The sequence below is a fragment of the Corvus hawaiiensis genome, chromosome 2, assembly GCF_020740725.1.
Source record: "Corvus hawaiiensis isolate bCorHaw1 chromosome 2, bCorHaw1.pri.cur, whole genome shotgun sequence".
Taxonomy (NCBI): Eukaryota; Metazoa; Chordata; class Aves; order Passeriformes; family Corvidae; genus Corvus; species Corvus hawaiiensis.
In genome coordinates this window covers 33823878-33847031 of record NC_063214.1, presented here as the reverse complement: position 1 = coordinate 33847031, position 23154 = coordinate 33823878, and the positions used below count along the sequence as shown (strand labels likewise).

The 23154-nt window shown below is 37.3% G+C and overlaps 1 protein-coding gene across 1 annotated transcript in view; it reads right to left on the bottom strand.

Annotated features, from left to right (window-relative positions):
* The window catches only part of ACER3 (alkaline ceramidase 3), a 56905-nt gene that overhangs the window by 24499 nt on the left and 9252 nt on the right, over positions 1-23154 (bottom strand). The window contains exons 2-4 of the mRNA XM_048294325.1: positions 12538-12648; positions 5354-5406; positions 1140-1192 (exon numbers count right to left, since the gene is read on the bottom strand). Coding sequence (XP_048150282.1) covers positions 1140-1192; positions 5354-5406; positions 12538-12648 — 217 coding nt within the window. The remainder of the gene's footprint in view (positions 1-1139; positions 1193-5353; positions 5407-12537; positions 12649-23154) is intronic.

The following is a 23154-nucleotide window of genomic DNA, read 5'->3' as shown; positions in this document are numbered from 1 at the left end:
AGCTCATTTTTTTGAACATTTTAATTGCTACCAGACATACATACACAGAATCTTATTAGAGCTATAAATGCAGTAACAGACTTCAGTGCTTTTGAAGATAATAGAGTAACCATTGCACAAAAAAAAATCAGATAGATTTTTATAGCCACTTCTCATCCTTTCTTCCAGTCACATTCAAATCAGACAAAATAAATGCAAAGGCAATTGCAAGGAGATAGGGAGCTACAATAGAAATATTTCTGTTAAAAGAGGCATTATGATTCTGGTCCCGAATTTGTACAAATCACACTAATGTATGAGTCACATACTGAGGGCAATTTCCACAGATAGGGGTTTAGTCCTACAGCATTCCATCTCCATTGCAAGCTACGAGTAATCTTCACCAAGACAGCACAATTTTCAACAGCTGAATATTTGATAAGTTCAAAAGCAGAAAGACTTTTTTTTCCCCTCTTTTTGTCTGCAACAAGTTGATTTATCATTTGGATTTGCCAAGTGACACAACAAGTCATGTTAAATCCAGACCTTGCAGCAACAGCCAAGAAAAAGCCAACTTCGGGTATCGTTACAGTTGTCAAATGCTACACTGCTCCCAAAATTAAATGGGAGAAAACATCCTGGCATCGCATTAAGCTGTCACGCATGTTCCAAGACACTCTCCCCAAAATACGCATTCAACTCTTCATAAAATCTTTTCCCTTTAATTTTCCAGATGAGTGAAAAGCAGGTTTAGCTAGAAACCTGAAATTTGCATTTGAAGCCAGACTACATCATAGAAATCCAGTTCCAAAAAATTATAATGTTGCTAATTTTGTAGGCATTACTGAAGTTGATTTTATTATGGCTGCTGTTTTTAGATAAGTAGCACTGAGTTCTGCTTGTATACTACACTAAGTCTTTAATGAGTGGGGATTTTTCCCTATTAAAAAAACCCAAACTGGTAAAATGTATCAAAATTAGCAAAAACTAGGACTAAAGCCAGCCTGGTACTCTAACATCATAATGCTGTATAAAACCAGATCTCACTGAAAGGAGTAGAAGCTTTCTCTCTATATGCACTAAATTTGGCTTCAGAGACTCTACATTTCAGAAGTTAACATTTCATAAATATTCAAGAAAAAAAATTAACAAATACTTACAGGCAGTAGACAAACACACAACAACTGTATATCATTGGCAGTTCATCCAACAGCTATAAAAAGCAAAGACATCAAAACATGAAAGCTACTTTTAACTCACAAGCTTGTCTAAGTTAATTAAGGAGAGGTAAGTCTTAAGTAAACAGGAGTTTTCAAGTCATTTGGATATCCATCTTCTTGACTGTACTCTCACACCCTGTTCAGCTACCAAAAGCTACTGCATTGAAAAGCTTATTACTCTGAATCTTTTGAAGATTAGGCTTCATAAAACCCCATGCCTTCAAAGAACCTTGACATTTTTGCTGCTCATACCTCTTAAAATATTTGTAAGAATTAGTTCTGTAAATCCAGGCTGAAGAAGACCATCCCATCTACAGCCTTACAGTCAGTAGCATCTTCTGACTTGACAGAGAAACCAAAACATAATTTTTCCATAGCATAAGATACAATTTTAGCCTATTAGGATGGGCAATATGCTTGCATGTTTACTTCCTAATTTTAGAAATTTTTTACATTGTTTTAATTCAGAGACAGGGATTTTTGTTTGTTTGATGTGGGGTTCTTGCGGGCTGTTTTGTTGATTTTTTTCCCCCCAGAAATTACAGCTGCATATAATGTTTTATTGTCTTAAATAATTTTTATACTTTGGGAGAAGGCTGGTGTGTTACAGCTAAAACAGTTATTTCTTCAGGAACTTGCCACCTTAATAGAATGGAATTAAAATTGTAATCATAAGAGAGTTGATTTCTCAATAGCAGGTACACTCAAAATTGCCATTTATCATTAGAAGGAAAGAGAATCATAGCATCACTTTCTTGTAAAACTTCTCATCAAAGAACTTTCATGAATTTCTGCTTATAAATATACAGTTAAACTTACCTTCTCTTAAGAAGGACTGAAAATCATGGAAATGAAAAAGCATACAAACGGATCAATGAACATCCACAGCCTCTGATTTCCAATATGTTAAGCAAACATTAATAGTTAGGGCTTTTAGAACTTTTAGAGCTTGACTTCTAAGAAAAACAAGAACTAGATGCAAAAAAGATTTTGACCTTTTTCCATTATCACTCCAAGTTCTTGATGGCCATGCCTGTAAAGAAATGGCTTTCCTACTACTGCTATAGGGTACCTAACAAGTTCATAACCATGCTATTCTGAACAATGAGACTTGTTAAGAGCAGTAAGCAGCTTACTCAAACCCTTTTATACAGCCAGCCTGATTCTGCTCGATTTGGGGTAATTTTCTAACGGCACAGTCAAAAACTGCATTGTAGCTTTGAAATTTCCTATTGAAGAAAAAAAAAAAAAAAGGATCTAATTCTTTACAGAAGGAGAGAGATGTATTATCCTGAGTGTGAAGTACCAGCTTGTTGTTATTTTGGTCATAGAAAGTTCAGGAAATGTTTCACAGTAGTGCTAAACAGCTCTGCTGACCAGCTGCCACTGATAGGGCAGGCATTGCTTCTTCCCCCACACTGTCTCTGCTTCTCTCCAGTGAGGTGATCAGACTGGTCTGACCCATGGGGAGGCAGGTCGATGCTGAGCCAGCCCACAACCAACCTGGCAGTGCGAGGTGTAAATCCCAGGACCTGTTCATTGCAGGGTCAGGGACCACAATAGGCAGCACAAAGACAGTATCAGGAACACTGATAGCAGCTGAAGCTAACCGGCATGTTAGGTGGCACTTTGCCATCATATCAGTTTATCTTTGCTGTTGTGTCTTAGAGGGCACAAAATAGAAGCAATAGCTGAATTCAGCTTTATAGTAATAGTATTTTATAAGTTCAGTGATGTGCTTTTCCAAGTCTGATAGGAGTTAAGCTACATGATTAATTCACATGGATGTTAAAGAGTGTGAGTCATTTAACACCTCATGAAAGAAAAAGGCGGGGGAAAAACAAGAAATACAATACAGGAAAATTTTTAAAATTTGGACAGGTGATTACACTCAAGTTCATATGCTGGCAGCATCTCAGGGACATTACAGTAGCAACAAAGAGCCTCTCGAAAGATCTTAGCTAGAATTTGCATGCAGAAGACAATGACTTTTGTACCCAAAGGAAGTAATGCTTCTAGAAGTACTGTTAAAGGCATGCCTGGACAATGAAGAACCATGGAAAGAAGGGAACTCAGGGAGCTGATTTCACTGGCCAAATGAATCTTCTGGACTCTTGAGGAATGCACAATCAAGCAGATTCCCATAAAAATACGAGAAAAAGAGGTGATCTCTTCAGAAGTATTCTGAAAAACTGCTTTCAAGAACAGAATCTTTCATGTTTTTCTTAATTAAGCAAACTGAATTGATCATTTACAGTACTAAGACCACAAAACAAATGTAAAAAAGTCTCCTTGAACAGCTATCAGTGCTGATTTTTAACCATAACAAGAGATAAAGTGAATGAGAAAAGTTTATTTACTGGTTGAACTGCTTCCTCCATGGTGATCAGCAAGCAAGCAATTGGAATAATTATGGACTACTTGTGGATTTCACTTGGCTGCCAAAATAAACTTACTTTCTCTGCCTCACACAAAGCCTTTTACATCAGTCGACAGGATGATGCAAGATCCTGCTTCCCTCTCATCTGCTTCTTTCCCCACTTTATTTACCACAGTTCATAGGCCCCTTAGTTGTTCTGATGCAACACCAGAACTATTGGGCAAGTAGCAGCAAAGTGACTTGGATTAAAGTAAAGCCTTTACACACACACATACACACAAAACTGCCAACAACAACCAAAAAAAATAACCCCAACCAAACCCAAAAAACACCGCCCCCCCCCCCCCCCCCCCAACCAAAACAAACAAAAACCCACAACCTCCCCCTTCATAAAAAGTTTAAAGTCTGGATAATTTTAATGATCATGGTTTCAGGGTACCCTCGCTCACATCTGCATCAGTGTGAGAAAGAGGATTTGCAATACCACAAATACAAACAAGCAGCTGAGGGAAGACATATGAAAAAGGCGGAAATTCAAGGCAGTTTCACCACAGAAGTGAATACAGGTAAATGGCACCCTAATTTGGGAAAGAGTAGTGAAATGGCTCTACAAACCACCTTTTTCATGCCAAGAAAAGCACCAGATATTCTTACACAGTGACAACGGTGTGCTCTCTGGAAGCTGACAGTGCCACCACATGGCAGAGAGATACAAACCAGAGCATTATGGAGGCAAACATCAATCAGTCAGCAATAGGTAGGTCCCATTGTGATCAGCAGAAACGCAGGACTTAATTTAGCTGCCACAGCATAGTTGCCTAATGCTACCTGAGATGCTCTATCACCTCCAATACACCCATCCAAGACTGGCAGATGTAACAGGAGTCTAAGAAACCTGCACATCTGTGGGATGGAAGCTAGAGGCTTGAGAGAACACCCACATGGTCTAAAATAACACTAAACATCTCTGTTTAGACAAATGAATCTTTTTTGAGCAAGGATTGCCAATGGCAATGTCTGGAGAATGATTCAGCCCAGCCAACTGCCCCTCTCCACTCCACTGATTTAACTGTATTTCCACTGACTGTGGTGGGAACACAGACTTCCAGCACAGACTTTTAAATGCAGGTTTCTTAATTTTGAACAGAATCCCACTTCACCCTGACTTTAATTCAAAGATGCACTTCCTTCATCTTTGCAGACCTAAAAGAGGACGACAGGACAAGACTTCCAGTGTCCCTTTAGAAAACAGGAAATACCAGGACAATCCCTGTGCCCTGGGAGTTGTCATAGAATGCTGTCTACTCAAAAATAAGAGAGAAGATGACGCAACTACTGCTACTCAGAAGATACTGATTTCAGTACTAATGCTACAACTAGATATACAGAAACATAAAGATGAGAAAAGTTACAATAAATAGCAGTAACTCATTTATACTGCTTGCTATTGTGCCAAAGCTGTGGGAATTTTAAAATAACATCTCGTGTAAAAGATTACATGATTTCCCAAAGGATAAAGTTTTCTCTACCAACATAAGCAATTGATTATTGCTCTTACTTTAGATGCAAGTATATATTTCGTACATAATCAGGGGAAAATACCTATTGAAACAAGACCTGCATTACTGCCTTGTTGAGAGCAGGAGTCATGTACAATGATACTTAAGGTAGATTAACTCATTTTATACAAGTTCCATCTAGCCAGGAAATGGCAGTATGACTGTACAGCGAGATACACACAGAAAATGACTCACAGCTACTTATCAGTACTCACCTGCATTTCATACTTCAGGGTCATGTGGAAGCACCAAGATCCCAATCCTACAGCTGAAAACAAATCAAAACTATCATCAACATAATAGTACACACGTAAAATTTTCAGGTACATTAACTTAAATGCATGAAATGCATGCTTAGCAGTGAAAAAGAAATTAGACTATCAGCATTCCACTGCAGGGACATACCCCCAATTTTCCACAGTCTTCTACTTTTTATACTAGTCACCAATGAAATCCCTGAATTTATGGGGCTTTGGGTGTGAGTGTCCTCTCTATCTCCTCTCAATACCGTGTCTTATGAACTGGGTGTAATCTCAAAGAGGAGAGGAGCAGAGGGAGCCCAGAATGAATGGAATATTATAGATCAATTTACCTTTTTCCTTTTATTTTTTAAAATTTTAAGTAAATTAAGATTTCTCTGTTCCAGTCCTTCTATAAGGCAAAGCATCATTCAAGTAACTAGTACTCCTGGAAGCCTCTCAATGTTTCTGCTTATTGCCCAGTTTTAAAACATGTATTTTACCAAAGCTTTGTCTCCATAAAACATGAGGCTAATAACACCAAGGGCTTGGGTTTGATCCCCACAGGGGCCATTCATTTAGGAGCCAGACTTGATGATTCTTGTGGCTCCCTTCTAACTGAGACTATTCTGTGATTCAAAAGCAGAAGTGAATTGCTATTACAACTCAGAACTAGAAATTCAAGGTACATAAACCAACCCCACATAGTATGGACTCCTTTAATGAAATGAGATCACCATATCTGGGCCTTCTACACAGAAAGATGAGCTTTTAAGAAATGATTTGTATTTATTTGAAATACTTTCTTTACACATTTTGAATTTACTTCTGAAATTACTTTATTAGACGTATGCTTTGCCTATACACAGTTTTTTCAGTCAGGCATGAATAATGCTTCTTGGAAGTTAGATTTCACTGTTTAGAGCAAAGCTAGTATAGTATTTAATGCATCATTCATTACTTTGAAATATTATCAGTAAAACACTCTCATTAAGCACCAGCTCAGTTTTATTTTGCAAGAACAAGTACAGTAATGTGATGTCTTGTCTTCCTTCAAGAAATTATGTTTTACCTCAGACTCTAGTTTCAGAGAAAGCCAAGTAATTTGCACTCAAGCCTTGATCACTGACTAGTGCTACCATGTTTTACGGCAGGAGCATCACCTTGTCTACACACACCAGTCAAGTTTCACTGATGCATAAACAAGAACTCTATCTCTGTGCACTCTGTAAATGATTCCCAAGACAGTCGAGACATGTCTGGAGATGCTTCCTTAGATGTTATTAATTAGAACTGTGATTATTACTCTTACCCAGTGAAATTAAATACCTAAGCATGTAACTTTACTGAAACGCGAAACTGTAATACAGCGACATTTCAAAATGTATTACCAAACACTTCACTGTCATTAATTCTCTGGGACAATTAAGCACAGCTCCCTATCAGAAAATAAACAACCACATGCACTTCTGTAAACTCTAATTACATTGGTTTGCCTCTGAAAAATCAATCTTTCCAAACAATAAGCAACAACTGCTTTTGCCTTCATTGAGATTCTAATGGGAAATTCTCATAGCCATTTTTCTATGTATACAGAATATATGACAACAACTGTTCATTCTGGAGAAAAAAAACTCATTAAGATCATCATTAAAACAGCGTCATTCATTATCCTGGCTGTCACAGAATACAAACTCTTACAATTTGTAACAAATATAATTTTCAAGTACGGGCAAAATCATTGCATAAGAAATTTAAACAGATTTTAAATTAACAAAATATGGTTTTGGGGTTTTCTTCTTTGTTTGTCTTTGTTAATGTTATTTGGGTTAATAAATCTCAACAATCAGCAACTGAACTCCTTCCCTTCCTCCTATATGATGAGAAGCAATTATTTCTAGATTAGTTTTTCCTCTCCAGGCTTTGAAAAAAATCAAGAATGCTGCAGATATTAGGGTTTCAAGTCATTAATCCTATGACTACAGTTAATTTCTATGGTTAAAATGAATAAATCCCCTCTTTTCTTCTGTGTAATAATCATATTGGGGTTTCTCTGATTATGAAATTTTGCTATGCATTGCAGAACAATGTTTTATCTATAGTATCTATCTATCTAAAATAGATACCTGGAAGAAGAAAAGCTTACAGGACAGATCATATGGTTCAGGTTCCAGACATTTCTAAAAAATATTTACTTCACAAAAACCATCTGCAATGATACATTCTGCCAGCTTTGTACTTTTCAAAATACGAGTGATCATGATCACTGCAATGACACAAGTTTTAAAGAGAAGCAACTTTCCCGTACAGCCACTGACACACTGAACAATAAATTTGCTCCTTATCTTCTAAGCAGGGGTTACAGTTCATATTTTAGGTGTTTCCTTTTGCAAAGAAGATGAACTCACTAAAAGCTGCATATTGACTGGGAAGTTTTAACACCATCTGAAGCAGTAAGTACCATTTCCTCTCTAACTACTGTAACTCACTTTTCATAAATACCACAAGTCATTTGACATTTTTACATCAATGAACCTCCCAAGTTACAGGGGATATATATAAATTATGTACTAAGCACGGAACACACATTAAATCACAATATTATGAGATCAGACTGGCACTTCACAAGACCAGAATTGCAAAGTCAGGGTTGCTGCTACACGTAGACCAACAGAGTCTTTTTCTGTCCTGCAGCAAACACCCTGTGTGGTTACTGCCAGTGGATAAAACAGTGGTGTTAAGATGATGTAAAACCAATACATCTACAAACTTTACTTCATACATGTACTGTCAAAAAACTTAAGGGCAATACCTATGGCTAGAAATAATGAGACATTTCTACCTATGGCTAGAAATAATCTAATATTATACAAAAGATCCAGCTCTATAGATGAACTCTATAAACTTTCAGGATGTGAATCCTAGAGGGATTTTTTTCAATAGTTTAGGAAGCATCAGAAGCATCACAATCAGTGATAACTCAGTTTGATGTAACTATCCATCAGCAATGAAAAGTATCATTATGAGCCTAAATCCTTCACAGAAAAAGCAGTTTATTAGGATTTTGCAGAAATGGTAACTGTACAGGCACTGTTTGAAAATATCCTGAAGGAAGGATGTTCCAGATGCAAACACCTTTATTTAGGTATCTACACATGAAATAGGCGTCAAAGCTTCCACTAAGAGAATGTCATTATTAAGAGTAATTCAGCTGGCCAAACAGGTATTTTGGAAAAAGTCAAATGATTCTCCTGGCTTTACTGACGGCACTGGCAGACAGAACCCTCTGCACAGCTAGACACATATGTTTAAGTGTTCAAATTTGGAGCTGAGTTCCATTTTTTTTTTTACAGTGATAGAACTAAATTAAACAACAACATATTGCATCATTAAAAGTTAAAGAAAGAAACAAGATGAAAAAGTAGAATTAAATTAACTATTTTTAATGGCTTATTTTGTGTTGTAATGGTTTCCCTCCACAGCATAAGAGACAGGAGACACCCTGGTTACACCAGAGCTACAGCTCTACAGTTAAACTCCAGCTTGGCTGGTACTATTCCCAGACACTGCAATACAAGTGTCTGCACTAGTGAGTTGTTGGAACAGTCTGTGGTATGAATCTGGCCTGTTCCAATGAGCACTTTCCCCAAGCAGCTTCCAGGCACAGCCTAGCAGCCGGAAGAGCCTGGGGCCCGCGCTCAGCAGGGAATTTGTATGCGGTCACCTTGTTTTGGAGGCTAAGATGAACAGACATGAGCTGTTCCATGCTGCTTGGCTTCAGCACTCAGGAATGTTCCCAACCACAGCTGATTTACCAACATTGACACAGCCCTGGGAGCTCCTCTACAGGTGTTAGGTAAGAGTAAGGGAATTAACTTTGACTGAACTGTTTTCACTGACACATGGTTTCACTGGAAATTAAGTTTAGTAAGTTGCTTAAGAGTTCCTATGGCTATGCCTAATTTAGAAAAGATTTTGTACTTTTTTTTCCCTCCACTTTGGCACTGCTTGAATGACTCAGCCCTATTAAACAGGCCAAAGAAATACAAATCGGAACAATCCTTCCAAATATCAAGTGAAGTATCTACCAAACATTACTCCATTGAGTGCTTTCTTATTTCCTTAGGTTCCGAAGTTACACTTTACATATGTGTGTATATATATATATATATATATATACACACACACACAATTTTTTAAAAATCAAGACCCTTCTAGAATATGAGCCCTTTCAGAATCACAGTTCCCCAGGATGCATGAGGAACTGGCATCTGGTAGAACCTGATACAATACCCCAGCATCATAAGGAACTACTCAAAACCAACTGCTTATTCCTTGAGGTACTAACAGTCTGATGTTCCACCTACTTCAGGTGATGCAACATACTGAAATAATGGCTTAAGATTATTCTTCATAATTTACACATTGATTAAATGGTTCTCTACAGCTTAAAAATAATATCCAATTCCCACTGAGTTAATTGAGAACATGCACTTTATGTTGAAAGGCAGCAGAAAAAAGGGCTGAGAACAGCGTGCTGTATCTCAAAGGCCTTGTTGAAAAGTGTAACTCATTCTTGGCATCAGTATGAGCAAGAAATTTATTTGAACAATTATTTAGAAATACCCCTTCTTGTCCTGCCAAGATCTTTGCATGTATGTGAAACAAACAGTGCTTCCATAATTCAAAATGCATTTGCTTCAAAAAGGAAGTAATTGTCAACCAAAGAAATTGTGGGTATAAAACTCAAGCACTGAACATGGCATGGTAGAACACAAAGGAACTGACAATCAGTTAAATGTCTGGAAGCATGCAAAAGAAACAGCTGACTTGGATCAAAATAATGTCTAGAAACAACACCTCTTATGTTCTCAAATGCTAACAGATTTAATTTTAACATTGGCTTTGACAGCTGTCTTTTAGTATCTTGTAAAATCTCAGTAACTATTCAAAATTGTTAAAACCTAACTAAAGTGCCCTCCCTTCCACCTCCATCTTCACAGCAGAATTGTTAATTTCTACTTTGACAAAACAACCCTCAGTTAGAGGCTCTGCTACGTGGTCTTTAATGAAGCACGCTGCCTCAAGAGAAATCACAACTTCGTGTTACACTCACTATCTTTTCACAGATGAAGTCTACACTTGTTTGTTACAAATTAAATAAATAGCGTGAAACCTATTACTAAATAAAATTCATGCAATGGAAAGAATTCTGTCTGGTACTTTCTTAAAAAAGAATTTTCTGTACACTTACTCTATCTCCACTTCAATATGCTTCTTGTTCAGTCACATGCACAGAAAGAATGCCAATGTTCCTGGCACATTTCAACCATATTTAAAATTCTTCTTATGTTCTCATTCACTGCTTTTATTCTGTAGTAGAGCAAATGTTAAGAGGTTTTTGATTCCAAATCATCCTGTTCCTGTTTTTCACTGAGAAGCTATAAAGTCTTCTACATTCCTTTACATCTTTCAGTTGCTGTAAAACAGGGTTATGAATACTGAAGCAGACACAAAGCAGAAGGGAAATGCTTTTGGAAGAAACCTTTAATGTTAGGTTCCAACATATGAGATAAAATTCAAGCCATGCAAGCATTTATCACTTCAGACAGGAATCAAAGCCAACTCAGTCACAGATGAGCAGGGCCTGGATGGAACTCAGGACTGCCTTCCAGCACTGCTGTTTAAATGCAGGCTGAACACCCCTTCAGCAACACCACAAAGAAGAAAAACTGAAGTCTAAGGTATTTACTGTGATCAAAGACAGATAACTTTTTTAAAAAAAAAATATTTCAATCATTAAATGGGACATGAGAAATGCCCATTGTGTGTGACAGCCTGACATTCTGGTCAGATAGTGGCACGCTTTGTCTATCATAATGTGTCACTGACAGAGGTAGCCATAAATCATGGTGAAAACAGTCTCAAACTGAGTTTTAATTTAAGGGGTTTCTTTTCATAGTTTAAAAAGAGTGGCAGTATAGGACACTTTGATTCAAGAACACCCAAAGTCAACTTCAGCAAACATTTACACACCATTTCCTACCACGTCTTTTTAAAAGTAAACCCTGACCTTTAAGAATTCTCTCTGTTTCATACTGAGACAAAAATTAATAATTACTTGAAACCACAGAAAGCCTACAAGTGGCTAATTAGAAAGTGTTCAGACAACGTGCAAAGCAGTGCATTGCTGCTGCCTGTCTTTCACATAGATGAGCAAAGCTGATATAACTGAAAACTTGTGAAGTTGCACCTTGTATATGTTACAGTTTAACTGGCATCAAGGATATATTTAGCATATGGATATGTGTTTTTCAACAATGTCTGCCTAAATACATAATATGCCAATCTTAAAAGTAACATTTACCAATCCCTTACCACTCCAAAGACTGGGAAACATCTCCATAGATAAGAGCTATAGCAAACACAGAAATCCCATGAAACACAGAAATTCAATGAAATCTAGTTTTGACACCCAACTGCCAAATCTAAACAATCTTCAAACATCTTTTCTCATAAGGAGCAAGACTTCTAGTCACACAAGACTTCTAGTCACACTAACATTTCAAAGGAAGTTGGTTCTTTTCTGAATTTTGTTATTTTAGAATGGACAGACTTCCCTTGAGTTGATACAAACATGAATATCATGTTGTTCTTCCATTCTTGCAAAACTTCCCAGATATGATGGCAGTTAGGCTGTTGCATGATATATGCCAAAGAGGAACTGAAAACAAATTCAAAGCCATGAAAGAATGCCTTTCCAGTTCCCTCTACATCTTGGCCACTTCCTATATTACTCTTCCATACAAATGCCACAAAAACATTAATGTAGTGTGAAACAGTTTATAAGTAGAACACACAAGAGACCTTCTGTAAATCATTAGAAAAGTACAGAGCAAACTAAGATGCACTGAGCAGGACCCAAAGCCAGAAAAGGATCACTTTAAAATCTGATAGTTATTTAGTTGAATGCTAATTTCATGTCCCTGCAACAAATACAAATTTTCTGCAAACATTAAGAAGTATAGCAAACTGAGGTCTACTTTTCACACACACTGTACTCAGATTTAACGACTTGGTTTATTAATATCTAGATATAGTTTTCATTGCATATCTGAGCTCTCTTTATAATGAAAGAGCAAATTAAGTTTTACACATACCTGTAAGACACAAATAGGCAGCTAAATACCGTTTTTCAAGGCCATCTTTATAGGTCTGAATCGCACCATAGATTGGAGGTAGAATGAAAATCAGGTTACTCACTGTGTTCCCTGGAGGACAGAAACACAAAGGAGAGATTTAGAATTGGGTACTATGCGCTTTAACTAAATCCAACAAAATTACATTCACTCATTAGAGACAGGTCCAACAGTTTTCATCAGAAAGCTACTTGCCAGGACACCACTGCTCTTCATCCCTGGTCTAGTGGAAGGGGTCCCTGTCCATGGCAAGGGGCTTAGAACTAGATGGTCTTGAAGGTCCCTTCCAATCCAAACCTTTCCAGGACTCATCCTACATTCTACCCCATGCAAAGAAATTACACGTCTTGCAGACACGAGAGAAAGCACTAAAAGCCAATAGCCCAGCTCTTGTATACTGATTTGGATTTGGTTTTTCTTTTCCAAACTGTGCTGACCTAAGCAAAAGTGCAATGAAATCCTGCAAAGTTTAAATGAAACAAAAGGAAATGGTGCATCTCTCAACAGAAGGGATGCAGATTCAGCTTTTTAGCTTAACCACAAATCATAATTTTGAGAATAGAGGTTATGTTATGGGAATTAAATGCCATACGATTTGGGAAAATTAACTAATCCGTTAAAAAAGGCTTATATAAGATAAACGACACATTTTCACATACCATCAGTTAAATATATATAAAACTGAAATCCAATTTGCAAATATCCCAATGAAATATACAATTTATGAGGCTATGAAGATACCAGAAAAACCCCTATTTCTGTATTTTTTATTCAGCAGAAAATCCCAGAAGCATTTCACATCGTAGAACAAAGAACAAGAGTGAGCAGGTCCTGTCTGAGTCACACCCCTAATTCAAGCAGCTATTTTTCAGGAGTCCTACTTGCGAAGATGCATCCTAAAGAAAAGCAAAACCTACCAAGCTATGTTCATATAACCCTAAGATATTGCAGCACCTCTAAAAACAAAAATCCATACTTCACAGTTTTCAAGAAAATTCAGACGCAAATGGAAAAAAGGTTACTTCAGAACAAATGGAGCAGAAGGGTACCTCGTTACCTGGAACAAGGTAGCTCTTCTATATTCTCACAAAGTAGATACAAATCTCACCCTGAGACAGTCTTCTCAACCAGATAAAAATCGCATCTGATTTATACCAGAACTTCTTTAAATCACTTCCTTATTGATTTAACATCATATCCTGCCCAACCATGAATTTCACCAAGTTATAACAGTCAAATCAGATGTGTCAGAGATCTCGCTCTTCTAGTCAGCTCTGTAGTGAGTTCCTCCATGTAAAGGAAGCCCAGCTGAAATCAAAAAACCTTCTGCAAGGATATACAAGTTTATACCAATATAAAAGGCCTTTTTTATGTTTAAATTCTTTGTGGAATCATTACCCTTTTACCACATACCCACAGTGTTGCAATGGGTAGTGATTCACTTTTAGCAGAGACCAGGTTTGCAAGACATTCACTAAAATGCTGTTTTGTGACATACTGACCATTGCCATGTCTTCCTGTAAATCATGCAAACATGTCATTGAGCCTTGAAAAGTAGAATAAAGGTTACATAGTCTGGATAGCAAAACTTCTGCTTTCTAGAACAGTCCTCAATTATGCCCATTTTCAAGAGAAGTCAGTAGACGTTATATAAATATCACTGTTCAAGGTCACTTAGTTATGAAACTGTCAAAAACCTGGCAAAAATTCAAATATGAAAATGCCAAACAAAAGAAATACCATGATGTTTATCCGCAATTGGGAAGGCACATGACTGTAGAAGAGAGTTGCAGTAGGATAACAAACTTCAGATGGGTGTAAGAATGCAGAAAACAGATTCTTCTGTAGGAAAGGGAAGGGAAGGTTTCAACACTTCCTGTAAAGCTATAATTACATTAAATTATTGAAAATTTACGAGCATTTAATCTGGGACCATCTTGCTGAGAGAGGAAATACCATAGACCTAATCTAGCTGTACATTCCTGCCACTCCTTCTCTGCACTTTTTGGCTCATATTACTCAGAACATTTGCAGCATGGATTAGGCAAGCCTATCTGCAAACATACTTACTGAAAGTTGTGTACATTTTTTTAAAAGGGGAAATGGGGTCAGGGGAACAATAAAGCCCTCTGGCATGCTGCTAGCAAAATTACTTTTTTCAAGAATGAAAACTGCAAGGCCTCTTGCAAACCCAGGGTCCTCAGGAATGCATATTTCATAAAAGTCTAGCTAGTCTTTTCAGGATTATCCTCACAGAGAATAGCTTATAAATTCATTAAAAGGGATATTTACTAATTCCATCAAAAAATGGCAGTGGGATACGCACAGAGATTAGCAAAGAATACCAAGAAGGAAGAAAAACGTGACACAATGCAGACACATAACTCTAAAGTTAATTAACAAACAAGGAAGTGAAACAAGCTTTGAAGGAAATAGATATGGAAGTTGAAAAGGGTAAAACAGTTCAAACTGTCAAAAAAAAAAAAAATCTGATCTTTTTTCACTACGTTTCCTTTTTTTAAAATGGGGGAAACATAGTGCAGCAGAACTCCATGGGAAAACCAGAGACTGGGGAAATTGCAACTAAGATATGAGGCAGAAGATATGCAAAATAATTAAAGAAGAAATTATTGGTTATGCCTACAAGAAATAGAGTACATCAGAAATTTGATGAATGCACATGGATGGACCTGGGCTTAACTCTGTACAGCATTCTTATATTTCAGTACTGGATTCCTTGAATACTGGTCCAGGGAGTGATCTCGTTTGTTCTAATTTGATCCAAAGACTGCTTCTCAACATTTTGTCTTCAACATGTCTGTCAACAGAAGGGCAAAGCACATTATCTGAGGGAGAAATGAATGAACTTACAGAGTGAAATTACAAGAACAGGATTAAATATGACGGCCAAGAATACACCTTTCAGTGTGAATACGAATCCTTATTCCATATGCAGAATTAATCTATTTGAAGAATAGAAAAAAATGCAGAAAAATGAATTTAAACTGCATGGTAACAGACCATAAACCATCACTGTATGCACTGTATGCACCCTAAATTTATTTCCAATAGAGTCAGGGAAAATAGTTATGTCTTCATGCAAGTCAACAGTAGAATACACTGTTCTCTAGTTACTGGTAAAAGAGAAAGCTTATCAGGTGCAGAGAAGCTCTACTCAGATGGGAGTGATGAATGGGAGCCTACAATTTCAGAAGGCTGAAGGGACAAAAATTGCTCAGCTCACTGAACAAAACAACGGCTGGATGGAATAAAACTGTGCTCTGTAAAGACATCATGGGTCAATGCCAAAGACAAAAGGGAGCTGTTTGAGCTGAAGGATAATACTGACAAAGACTGCATCAATATAAACTAACCCTAAATAAATGCAGGCTAGAATAAAGAGGAAAGCTTCCCATTAAAGAGGAAATATTTACAACTGCTTCCCAACAGAAATGAGCAGCACGATGAACTTGCTGTCAGGATGCAGCTCAGGAAGCTCCACAATGAGGTTACATGATGAGGTAGCGTATCTGAGTACTAAACCAGACCACATCCACAAAGATCATACACGGTACTAGGTACAGGGCTAAATTAACGTCTAATCATGAGAATGTGACTGACTGCACAAATTTTCATATAAGTCTTTCAAGACTGTTTTAATGCAAACCATTGTTTCAAAGTAATGTTTTATTCATTGAGAGAATGCCATAAGGTAGCGGAACAAAATCAAATTTATGCAAAACATCTCTTCAACAAGCTTCTGTCTGTAGGAAGAACAGTATGAGTGTTAAACCACATCTGCTTCCCGTTCTACAAATCCAGCAGCGAAACCTGACAAGTCTTTTTATAATGCATGTATATTCACAGTCACCTTCATGCCCTAAAATATATGTATATTATCATTAACACACAAAGATCTGTACAAAGACTGACCACAAATACAAAGAAAAATAACTTAAAAGGAGAAATAGTTTCTACAGGCAAATGCAGGCACAATATACAGCTTACTGTTGTACAGACATTGTACACACAGTTGGGAAGGACACAAACTTGAAGTACCTTTCATAAAATTTCCATTTTTCCAAATATGTAGTTAATTCCACACTAGAAAGTAATTGCTATAATAAGTTTGGATGCAGAGTTAAAAGAGAAAAAAAAGCAAAGTTGGAAGTAAGTTGTAAAAGAACATGGTCATAAAGGGATAACGAACAGGATGCAAAAAGATAAGGGAAACACTGGGAGTTAGAACAAACATGCTGTTTTTGGTGAGGGAGGAAAAGTGCTATCATAAAAAAGAAGCAAAAATTATCATGTTCAACTTTTGACAAGGTGATCAGTGTAATTTACCCAGTGTTAAGAGATGCTTTCTCCTATGTTTGTACACAGAATGACTGCAAGATCTACTAACCACAAGGATCTTCTCAAATTTTAAAATGTTCTTGCTCTCTTCGTCAAACAAATGACTTTTCACTCTCTAATGGTTTCTACAAGACTCAAAACCAATAGAAATAGATGCTACCCTCAGAGAGGAAAGAAGAAAACACTTGCAGTTTAAAAAGTTGACTATACATAAAGAGCTCATTTAATATCAGGACACAATATTCATCACAGTAAGATTTTTCAGCAGTAAGATTTTTCATTACAGTAAGATTTTTGCATCCCACTGTGAAACAGGAGAAAGGGTATTTTTTTTGGAAAATAGTGGCCACTTTCCTAAGTTGTAACAGAGTCAAAGTAGGCCTTTAAGTAAAACACAAGCAAACAAACAAGGTTTTGAGGCTGAAAACACCCATTTAATTGTCTAGATATCATGGTGCTCTTCACAGTCAATTCCTGGATCAAGTAGCTTTATCTTTTTCCATCACTGCAGGAAGAAATTAAAAATAATTAAAAAAAACAAAGCCTGCCAGATGGCATCATGTAGAACTTGATTCATCCTTCTAGCTGCTTTCGGATGTAAGGAATTCTATTTCATGGTTTTTGTTTCTGGAATCATCTCACACACTTCTGGTGCAAACTACAGTTCATTATTAGAGAGTTTACTAAGTTTAAAGAAATTGCAAAGTAATGCAATTCAGGCACATTTGAGAGCATAGCCATCTACCATTAGGTAGGCTCTCTTTTAAAGAAAAAGAGTTTTCCTTTTTTTGAAAGGATCTCTGTGGATATGAGACCAAAGATGAACACACCAAGAGAATTAACATGAAAGCGAAAGAAAGGTGAGTCCTGGGGCCTAGCAGCAACAGATAAGGTGAAACAATGAAAGATAAAAAAGATATTTGGAAATTAGTTATTAACTGGAGGAGTAGGTAGTCTAACAGCTTAAAGACTGAGGAGGATCTAGAGTAATTCCTTATATGAACAAGGAACTCATTTAAATCTAATACGGGAGTTCTTGCTAAGATCCAAGTATTTCATAGCTCACCTACCACAGCATTCAAAGTGTCAACAGGGGAATGAATTTGAATAAAACCCAACAAGTTTCCCTACAGCACATGCTACATATTATCAGTCAATAATAACCAAACCAGAGACAGAGGTTTGTATCACTGATGTTTGAAAATAATAGCATTTCATGATTGTTCAGAAGAATCAACTACACAGAGGCACCTGGTTTGGCCACTAACTCCAATCTCGCGCTGTTTTCGCTTACGGCTTATCACCAGAAGAGCAGAGCAGCAATTAGATTTTCACTTCCACCAGCCAGTTTTAATATCTTCCACCTCAAAGTCTACAATAACTGCACTTCGGAGTGTCAGGAAATGAAAGCTCCTGTTTCCATTTGATATTTCAGAAGGACCTCAAGGGGAGCAAACCAAGTCATCCCAACAGGAATTTTGCCAATGTGTAATTACTGGACTCCTTACTTGCTAATGTGCATGAAGGATCAATATAAACTTCCCGTCACTCAGTGAAATACGACACACTGTTACTGCAGGCTGGAACACAGGATCAACACAGACTTTAAAAATAAATTATAAAAGAAAAATTAAAAAATGGGAGTGTGGGGTGTTTGTTTTTAAGCTACAAGATCCATTTCTTACCTTGTATTATTCTCCTTTCCAAATACTAAGCTAGTCTTGATTTTGTTTATTGGGACGTTAATTGAAGTTAAAACATCAGCAATTCAGCTGCAACTTGTATTGGCCACCACACTTGTAATAACAAAATGGGAAAAATACTGAAGGAAACAAATACTGAAGGAACTACTGAACTGTATAAACTGTGTATGAAAGCCTCCTGAAGAACTAGAAAAATGAGTACACATAAATAACAACTCAAATCAATAGATCTTTACTGAGACTACTAGATCTTTCTAGGTATTTAAAATAATACCAGAAATCTATAGAGCAAGTTCACATAGATCATAGGAATCATAAAAGACAGATAAAACAGCACAGAAAAATGTAATGAAGTACATTACAAAGGAATGCTGCATTAATATAGTTCTGTACAGAAGTTGTCATACTATTATGAGAAAAACTGTAAGGCACAAATGAGAGGGAGGGAGTGGATACAACAACTAGGAGTACTACAAAGGAAAAGAAAGATCTCAAAAGGGTAAGAACAGCTACCTAAATCTCAGCCAGGCAGAAGCTACAAGAAAGCAATGTAGAATCCAAAGGATTTACATGGGGGAAGGATAGAAAAGAAATATTATTTGCATTACTAAAGAAGAGCATTCTGATGAGCAATAACAGGCTGAACCAAGGGAAAGGGATGTTTCAGTAGGACATCTAGAAATCAAACATTGGCAGCAGCAACATCTCCCAAAAGAAACCATGAATCCTGGAAGAGTTTCAAACAGAATGGACAACACACTGTAAGATATGCAAAGAAAACAATCCACTGTGGGTGAAGAAAGGTGGCAAACGAGGCGGGAACACAGTCTCCTTCCCAAGGCCAGCACCAACTGGGATGCATACCACTGGTGTGAGCACACTGTGTTCCAGTTGCACGTGTCTCAGCCCCAGCAGCAGCAGAGCTGCTTCCAGTGAGTCCGAGTGCTGGGACAAGGCCAAAAAAACTGAAGCAACATTGCTGCTGCAGAGCTGGTGGCCAACTGGGAGGTTTAAGTGTTTAAAGTCAGCATGTGGGGCAGTGCTTCTAGATCTACTAGGCTGCTTCTCCCTTGCTGGGCCTCCATTTCCAGGATATGTAAGTTGATATCCTTCTGAAGAGGTAAACCATTTCAGTGATATATTGGATTAGGGAGGGGTAACAAGGCAATTTCAGAAAAAAAAAAGAATTATTAACAATACAATTTGATTTTTATTTCCAGTGCACATTTATAAGTGGGTCTCACACGCTGTATCAAGTGATATGTTCTGATTTATGGTTTTACACACTTCATATTCCAACCACAGAATTCTTTCCCTTGGCATTCATCACACTAGTCCAGCTAATATTTTCAGACGATTTTAGTCTGATTACACTACTTCATGTTACATTTGTGTTCTTCAAAACAATCAAAAGGTATTAGAAGAGAAAGCTCTTGACACTGCTGACTAACAAAACACACAGAAGTAAGCTCAGTTCAAACCTGTGAAGTGTAGGTGTATTTTCTTTTGCACCACCCTCTTTGGTATGCACACCCTACAAAAGCCCTTACTATAAACTGCTTCTGAATTGCCCCAGGTTACAATTAAGCTATCCTTTTCCTTACCCTCATCTCTGCAATCTGCTTTGCTACTGTATAGTAAAGACATTCGAAAACTACCACCTAACGGAAGACTATACTAACACTGACCTTGCTTCTTATGTAAATTCTACTAAAAATAAATAAGTGAAAGCTAATACTACACAAATTCACATTTTGAAGCTCCACTTGTTTCTTCATAAGAAACCAATACCCTTGAGGATACCCTTGCAATCCCAGAAACACAACATTTGTGTTTATAGTGCAAATTTAAATTTAGATGGTAAAACATTTATTGCTGGGCCAAAGAAATTTTTGCTCATTCCACTCAAATCTAAAACACATTGGTCACCTATTTAGTCTCCTTTACTGCAGGGTCTAAGCAACCCCAGTCTTCGGTCTCAATATCCGTGCAAGACAGGCTGGATAAAGGTGCCTGAGTCACAAAGAAATCTGCATAAAACTGAAGTCAGGACTTTCAAACACCAAAGTGTTCCTCTAGCCACATGACCATCCTCAGGTGCCACAATAAAAATGAATGAGTTCAATACACCACTTCTCATAAGTAAAGCTTCAAAGTAGAAACTACAGGCACAGTAAGAACTGGGTACTTTCCAGAAACAGTGTTTTTGTTACCAATTCTCATGTTTAGCATAATGAACTTCTCCTTCTTCTGGAATTCTTGAAGGCTATCACAAATGAAGAAGAAGTGCGTAAAGCCACAGAACTTGTACTGTTTTTTTTTTTTTTTTTTTTGAGGAAGGGTGACTGCTGATTTTTTCAGAGGGATCTGTCTCAAAACCTTTCATGAGTGAAGTCTGAGATCAGCATGAACTGCTCTTCCCCAGAGGAGCATTAAAAGGGCAGATTAAAAATGTGGAGGACCAGCTGTGAAGTTTAACAGATAATTATGAAAGCAATTGCAATGAAAATATTCTGAGGTGATAGGCCAGAACAGAGATAGCTACAACACTTAAATTTAAAAGACAAGTACTGTCTCTCCTTTGAAGCCTATTAGCTTGCTGTAACACTATGTTTATCACACCAATGCCAGTCACAAGTGCAGGGCACTGTGGATCATTAATAAATGGTTTTTGCATTTTGAACATACCATTACATTAAAAATAACAGTATTTAAAAATGTAATAATAAAGATGCTAGAATCTATTCATGCCCATTGTTTTGAGACTGCAGGAAGCAGCTTGGACAAATAGGATAGCACACACCATCTTTACAGGACATTTTATTCCTAATCCAAGAAATTCACAATTAACTGGACTACAAGGAATAAACTTGCATTACAGCCAGCTGATATGCCATCCTGTCATATTTTAATATTGCTTTCCTAGGGTATGGGAAACTACATGGAAAAGAAATCATAATTTCCCTAATAAACATGAATCTAAGATGATAGCAAGCACACCAATTACTTTGAAGTACACCTGGAAGGATTCTGAAAGCAAATTTAAAGTAAAAACAGTTGACACAGGCAGATAATTTGAAATACCAATCTAGAAAGCTCGCTAAAAGCAAGTGCTTACATCTGGAAAATGCAATCAAAGTCTAAAGAGATTAGGCTGAGATGATGTAAAGTTAGAATATTACATGCAATAAGCTTGTTGCTGAAGGGCAGATTTGCTTCTTTTATATCCTTTACTGGAAACCAAAATAAAACGTATTTTAAATGTTATTTTAAGGCAGGTTGATGATGTCAGACTGGAAGGAAATAACAGACATGGAGAAGATTACTGTTCAGCCCCTGCTTAAACTAAGCAGTGACCAATATGATATTACACTGATCATCCATTCAATTTTCACCATTCTTAACTCCTTCCAGCCATTCTTCTCTGTGCTAGTGTCAGCATCCTGGCTTCCTGTTCAGTGTCTGCACCAACTCCTCTAAGTCTAAGGGTCTGTCCAGAGCAGAAAGCACAGCTTTTAGCAGCTGATAGCTTTGAGCTACCAAGTACATCCAACCCAGCATCCATCAGTCCTCACTACAAATGGAAAAACCAGCTTGAGGCATGGAAGCTGTGGGTATCAGCCCAGAGGCTCTGGCAGGACTCTTCCAGGCACTAAGCAGTGACAGAGGAGAGCTGAGCCTTAGAGGAGCCCAATATGCTCGCTGGATAGTGAACAGCAGAGAATAATGTGTGCCAGTGCTCCTGTCCAGGTATTTGTAGCTTTAGCTTGAGTAGCCTATCTTCAAAATCCAAATCCTCTCTTCCCTTTCTTACTGTCAATATAGATTTCCTCTGGGTGTCCAGAACAATTAAAGCCTCTCCTACTAAGGACTCACACCATTCTTTTCCCCTACTTGGATAGCAGGAAATTAACAGTGAGATACAACGTGACAAATGTAGGAGAACACATGAGGATAATGAAGCTGGTCAGCAACTACAGCCTGATTCAGACATACAGCAACCACTCAAATACTAATTAGTGACATTCACCCTCTTATCAGCAGTACTAATACAAACTAAATTCCTTCTGCAACTCATATATTTTTTTCTTTTCTTTTTTTTTTTTTTTCAGGGCTGCTTTACATGAATAATCCTAAGGCTACCTGGAACATGTGATGACAAGCAACTGATCCCAGAAATGACCTGGAGCCATCATCTTCACTCCTAAATATCTAACTTTATCTCTTTTACATAGGTACTTCATTTCTCTAAAGTCTTCACAACCTTTTTCAGTTAATGTAACAACCTCCAGCAAGAACTTTCAACAGTACCTAATTAATTCAATAATGCAAGACCCAAAGGTTGTCACTCCTAGTGTACAACTTCTAATTCCAACTGTATTCTTTAGTCACTGTCCAATTCTCATTTCAAGATAACCCTCTTGTTCTTGCTTGAAAAATGGAAAGAAAAAAATTGGCAGTCATCTATCATCCACAAACCTTGGCAAAAGCTATTTATCTGGAGGGAAAATGACGC